Genomic DNA, 6,483 nt, shown 5'->3' with positions numbered 1-6,483 from the left:
TTCTTTTAAAAGAAAAGTTTGTTCTCTCCCTTTAGAGTCTTTCTTTGTCTTACATTGCTTTATTTTAGTGGCTTCAGTCAGTACCTCTGTGGGTTTCTCCAGAACTGTCTTTAGAGTTGATGTCTCTTCTGAGTTTTTGACTGAACATTTCATCAAATAAATTTTTTTTTTTGAAATGGAATTTAGGCCGGGTACGGTGGCTCAAGCCTGTAATCCCAGCACTTTGGGAGGCCGAGATGGGCGGATCACGAGGTCAGGAGATCGAGACCATCCTGGCTAACACGGTGAAACCCCATCTCTACTAAAAATACAAAAAACTAGCCGGGCACGGTGGCGGGTGCCTGTAGTCCCAGCTACTCAGGAGGCTGAGGCAGGAGAATGGCGTAAACCCGGGAGGCTGAGCTTGCAGTGAGCTGAGATCCGGCCACTGCACTCCAGCCTGGGCGACAGAGCCAGACTCCGTCTCAAAAAAAAAAAAAAAAAAAAAGAAAAAAAGAAATGGAATTTCGCCCTTGTTGCCCTGGCTGGAGTGCACCGGCGTGATCTTGGCTCACTGCAACCTTCGCCTCCCAGGTTCAAGCGCTTCTCCTGCCTCAGCCTCCTGAGTTGCTGGGATTACAGGCATGCACCACCACGCCCAGGTCATTTTGTATTTTTAGTGGAGACAGGGTTTCTCCATGTTGGTCAGGCTGGTCTCAAACTCCCGACCTCAGGTGATCTGCCCGCCTCGACCTCCCAAAGTGCGTGGATTGTAGGCGTGAGCCACCACGCCCGGCCATTTCATCAAATAAATACTTACTGAAATACTTAAGTACTGCTGGGCTTAGTGGCTCACGACTGTAATCCCAGCACTTTGGGAGTCCAAGGTGGGCAGATCACCTGAGGTTGGAGTTCGAGACCAGCTGGACAACATGGTGAAACCCTGTCTCTACCAAAAATACAAAAATTAGCTGGGCATGGTGGCGGGCGCCTATAATGCCAGCTAATTGGGAGGCTGAGGCAGGAGATTCGCTTGAACTTGGGAGTTGGAGGTTGCAGTGAGCCAAGATCACGTCATTGCACTCCAGCCTGGGCGTTGAGCAAGATTCCGTCTCAAGAAAAATTTAAAAAAAAAAAATGAAATACTTAACTATTAAAGAGATGTTCCATAAGCACTTGACAGATACCTTATCTAGAGTTGAAGCTTATCAGCACTTAGCTACCTACCCATATCAGCAGCCCTCTCATCCTCACTGTTTTTGTTAGTGTCTAATAGACTAGTTATAGCAACTAAAGTGTGAAATCTCAAATTTTTTTTATTGTCCACCACTTTCAGTCATGTGCTAAATTCTGTTTTTACCTCTGTACCCCTTTTCGTGATGCTAATCTGAACTAGTTCACTAGTTTTTTTATTTCATTGCCTTTCCTGTAAAACTCAGCCTTTTGTAGCATTATCTCATCCAGCAGACAAGACAACCTTGAATAAATAATTTCCCCTATCCCTGTATCATAATCATAAGTGGCTTTTCATTGCCAAATGGAAGAAATCTGAATTCTAGCCTCAAATTTAAGACCACTGTCTAAGACTACAAGTTACTTACACAAGATAAGGTGACATGGTCTTGCCAGTATCTGCTAAAGTGTAGTCATACCACTTTACTAATCTAGTGCTCAGTTTCTTCATAATTAAAATACTGTCTAGGATTTTGTGCCATTTATGCCTTGTTCCCAGCTATTCTCTCAATCTTAAAATGCCTTTTACTCCTCAGTGACTTTTTTTCTTTCATTTTTAAATCAAGATAGGGTGCCACTATGTCTTCCAGGCTGGTCTCGAACTCCTGGACCAAGCAATCCTCTCCCCTTGACCTCCCAAAGTGCTGGGATTGTAAACTTGAACCACCACGCCTACCTTTCAGGTTTTTGGGTTTTTTTTTTTTTCTATCGACTCACTCTATCACTCAGGCTGGAGTGCAGCGATCTCAGCTCACTGCAACTTCTACCTCCTGGCTTCAAATGATTCTCCTCTCTCAGCCTCCTGAGTAGCTTGGACTCAGGTGTGTGCCACCATGCCCAGCTAATTTTTTTTATATTTTTAGGAGAGAACAGGGTTTTGCCATGTTGGCTAAGCTGATCTCAAACTCCTGACCTCAAGTGATCCATCCACTTTGGCCTTCCGAAGTGCTGGGACTCCAGGCATGTGCTACCGTGCCCAGCTAAGCCTTCTTAGCTTTTTGGGTTTTTTTTGTTGTTGTTTGTTTGAGACAGAGTCTTACTCTGTTTTCCGGGATGCTGGAGTGCAGGGGCACAGTCTCGGCTTGCTGCATCCTCGACCTCCCAGGCTCAAGGTGATCCTTCCATCTCAGCCTCCCAAGTAGCCTGGACTGTTAAATCAGCAAGGCACATGCCTGGCTAATATTTGTATTTCTTGTAGAGTCTCAAACTTCTGGACTTAAGCAATCCACCTGCCTCCGTCTCCCAGTGTGCTGGGATCACAGACTTAAGCCACAGTGCCTGGCTGATATTTGTCCCTTTGTATCTAGCTCATTTTACTTGGCATAATATTTAGAAGATTCATGTTTAAAAAAAAAAAAAGAAAAAGATTCATGTTTTGGTAGCCTGTGTCAGAATTTCATTCCTTTTTATGGCAGAATTACTCATTGTATGTACATACTGTATTTTGTTTATCCATTCTACTGCTGATGTACACTTGGATTGTGTCTACCTTTCACTATTGGGAATAATGCTGTGGTAGATGTTGCTGTGCTAATACCTAGTTGAGTCCCCATTTTTAATTTTTTTGGGTATATGTGTAGGAGTGGAATTACTGGGTCATGGTAATTCTGTTTAACTTTTTGAGAAACCACCAAACTTTCTCATAGCAGCTACATCCGTTTTACATTCCCAGCAGCAGTATATGAGGGCTCCAGTTTCTCCACATCCTTGCCAACTTGTTTTCCACATTTGTGATTATAGCCATCCTGCTAGGTATGCAGTGGTGGTATGAAGTGGTAGCTTTATCTTCCCCAGTGATGAGTGATGTTGAGCATCTTTTTGTGTTTATTGGCCGTTTGTGTATCTTTGTTGGGGAAATGTCTATTCAAATCCCGTTGCCCATTTTTTAAGAGTTGTCTTCTTATGTTTGAGTTTTCTATGTGTTCTGGGTACTAGACCCTTGTCAGAAATATGATTTGCAAATATTTTCTCTCATTTTGTGAGTTGTCATCTTACTTTCTTCCTTTGATGCACAAAAGTTTTAAATTTTGATGAAGTCCAGTTTATCTGTATTTTCTTTGTTGCTTGTGCTATAAATAAAACATTCACTGCACTTCCCAGATCTTCTCCCTGAATTGTTTTGAAACAAATCCTAGCTGTCTTACTTAATGTTAACACCTAAAAATAATAACAGTATTATCTTAATATAATCAAATAGCTTGTGCTTCATATTGATGTCAGACATTATTGTCAGGCAGAGAACTCGTTACCAAAAGTTTCTCTTCTCTGCTTCTTCCCAGTTACTTATATCAAATTGCACATCTTGGAGATGATGATGAAGAACCTGAGTTTTCATCAGCTATGCCTCTGGAAGAAGGAGACACATTCTTTTTTCAGCCAAGACCACTTAAAAACCTTGTGCTGGTTGATGAGTTGGACAGCCTCTCTCCCATTCTGTTTTGCCAGGTTGGTGGGTCTTTCCAGTCCCTTCCACAATAAATCTAAAGTTAAACTGAGATCTAGTCTAAGAAATAGCTTTATTAGTATTTCCATGAACTCGCCAGTGTGTAAAGCAGTTAGAGGTAGAAGTGTGAGCACAAAAAACCATTAGTAAGTCCTTGGGCTTTTTTTCCCATAATGATGAAACTCACGTTTAATGTAAAAATTCAGATCATATTCCTGTATAGCTTGCGGGGAGGAAAAAAAATCAGACTATGTAAAAAGGGAAAAGTAAAAGTCCTCCCCATAATCTTCTCACCCATCCGCTCCATTGAACCATATTGCTTATATTAACAACTTCTTGTGACTGCTTCCAGGTGTTTTATCTGCATTTAGAATCATGTATGTGTTTATGTGTTCTTTTTCTTTTTAAAATAAGTGGAGTCATATACTCCACAGTATTCTGTGGTTGACCTCTTGTCATATAACAGTCTACATATAGCTGTATTTACTTCATTTTACCACGGTTCCTCTTTGAAATAGTTCTGAGATATTGGGATCAGTTGGTAACGGGAAGTTTTGAATCACCTTCTCAAGGAGGAACCTGAAGTGACACAGAATGGATATTGTGTCTCTCATTGCTGGTGCTTAGTTGTGACAGCCAGGAATTTGATCATGCTCTTGCATCCTCAATTGCCAGGGTTTGAGTGACCATTAGGGACCACCTGTGTAGTTAATCACACTTCTCATGGGAGAGGAGCTTGTTCACTGGGTACTGGGGAAACAAATCAGCATTCAGACAGGTTCAATTACACCCATCTGAAATTAATTGCTTTGTTCTTCCTTTCTGAGAAATGATTAGTCTTGAGGGCAACGGAAAATAAGTGTGACTAACTTCTTTTCTTTCTTTTTTTTTTGAGATGGAGACTCCATCTGTCGCCATTCCGCCTCCCAGGTTCATTCCATTCTCCTGCTTCAGCCTCCCTAGTAGCTGGAACTACAAGCGCCTGCCACCACGCCCAGCTAATTTTTTGTATTTTTAGTAGAGGCGGGGTTTCACTGTGATCTCCTGACCTCGTGATCTGCTTGCCTTGGCCTCCCAAAGTGCTGAGGTTATAGGTGTGAGCCACCATGCCCGGCCAAGTGTGACTAATTTCTAGTTTGACTATTAGTGATTTTTCCACCTTCATTGCAATTGGAATAAATAATGTGTGTAAATAGTTTATTCATCAAGAATAAAATTAGCCAGGCATGGTGGCTCATGCTTGTAATCCCAGCACTTTCGGAGGCCGAGGTGGGCAGGTCACCTGAGGTTTGGAGTTTGAGACCAGCCTGACCAACATGGAGAAACCCTGCCTCTACTAAAAAAAATAAATAAATAAAAAATAAAAAAAACAAAATTAGCCAGGCGTGGTGGCGCATGCCAGTAATCCCAGCTACTTGGGAGGCTGAGGCAGGAGAATGGCTTGAACTCAGGAGGCGGAGGTTGCGGTGAGCCGAGATTGCGCCACTGCACTCCAGCCTGGGTGACAGAGCCTCCGTCTCCAAAAAAAAAAGGGCCGGGCGCGGTGGTTCACACCTGTAATCCCAGCACTTTGGGAGGCTGAGGTGGGTAGATGACCTGAGGTCAGGAGTTTGAGACCAGCCTGGCCAACATGGTGAAACCCCATCTCTACTAAAAATATAAAAACTAGCCAGGCGTGGTGGTGGGTGCTTGTAATCCCAGCTTCTTAGGAGGCTGAGGCAGGAGAATCGCTTGAACCCAGGAGATGGAGGTTGAGTGAGCTGAGATCACGCCATTGTACTCCAGCCTGGGCAACAAGAGCACAACTCCGTCTCAAAGAAAAAAAAAAAAAGGCCGGGCATGGTGGCTCACGCCTGTAATCTCAGCACTTTGGGAGGCCGAGGCAGGCGGATCACAAGGTCAGGAGTTTGAGACCAGCCTGGCCAACATGGTGAAACCCCATCTCTACTAAAAATATAAAAACTAGCCAGGCGTGGTGGTGGGTGCTTGTAATCCCAGCTTCTTAGGAGGCTGAGGCAGGAGAATCGCTTGAACCCAGGAGATGGAGGTTGCAGTGAGTTGACACAGTGCCACTGCACGCCAGCCTCGGTGACAGATGAGACTCTGTCTTAAATAAAATAAAAAATAAAAATAAAATTAATGGGAAATTAAAGTGTCTATAGCAGGGCTTCTTCACATTTATTTCTGCCATGGATCTTTTTTGCTAGCCTGAAGCATCTGGATCCGATCTGAATGTTTTACTGTTTTGTTTTGTTTTTTTAATTTTTTTTGAGGCAAGAGTCTCACTCTGTCACCCAGGCTAGAGTGCGGTGGCACAGTTATGACTCATTGCAGCCTCAGCCTCCTGGGCTGAAGCGATTTTCCCACCTCAGCCTCCTCAGTAGCTGGGACTATAGACACAAGCCACCATACCCAGCTAATGAGTGATATTTTAAAATGCATGTGAAAATATACATAGAATAGCAAAATATTTTTTAAAGTTGTGGAAAACAGATGTGCTTTATTGAGGCTTTATAAATAATAAGATGATACACTTAAAATGGGTGAGTTAATTTCTTTTAGGAGATTGGAGTAAAGGCTGTATACCCTCAGTACTCACATGCACATCTATGTTACGGTAGGCTCCATTGCTTTGCAGACAGAGTAAAGAATTTTCATTTGAACTGTCCAGTTTGTCAAAACTATAATACAGATGATTCACCTCTTTTCACATATTGATCAACAGATAATTGTATTGGAAAGCAACTGGATGTCTAGGATACTAGAGAAACAGAATTGTGTTTGAAAACAGTACTGTAGATACTTCTTCCTCTAACTTTCTCTGTGCA

General features: G+C 42.7%; 1 protein-coding gene across 1 annotated transcript in view; it reads left to right on the top strand.

Annotated features, from left to right (window-relative positions):
* The window catches only part of SF3B3 (splicing factor 3b, subunit 3, 130kDa), a 54,163-nt gene that overhangs the window by 19,320 nt on the left and 28,360 nt on the right, over positions 1-6,483 (top strand). Inside the window, exon 9 of the mRNA XM_011962439.1 lies at positions 3,492-3,657. Coding sequence (XP_011817829.1) covers positions 3,492-3,657 — 166 coding nt within the window. The remainder of the gene's footprint in view (positions 1-3,491; positions 3,658-6,483) is intronic.

Source organism: Colobus angolensis, unplaced genomic scaffold (genome assembly GCF_000951035.1).
Source record: "Colobus angolensis palliatus isolate OR3802 unplaced genomic scaffold, Cang.pa_1.0 Scaffold116, whole genome shotgun sequence".
Lineage (NCBI taxonomy): Eukaryota > Metazoa > Chordata > Mammalia > Primates > Cercopithecidae > Colobus > Colobus angolensis.
The sequence above is the reverse complement of the archived record's forward strand: the minus strand, read 5'-3'. Positions and strand labels throughout refer to the sequence as shown.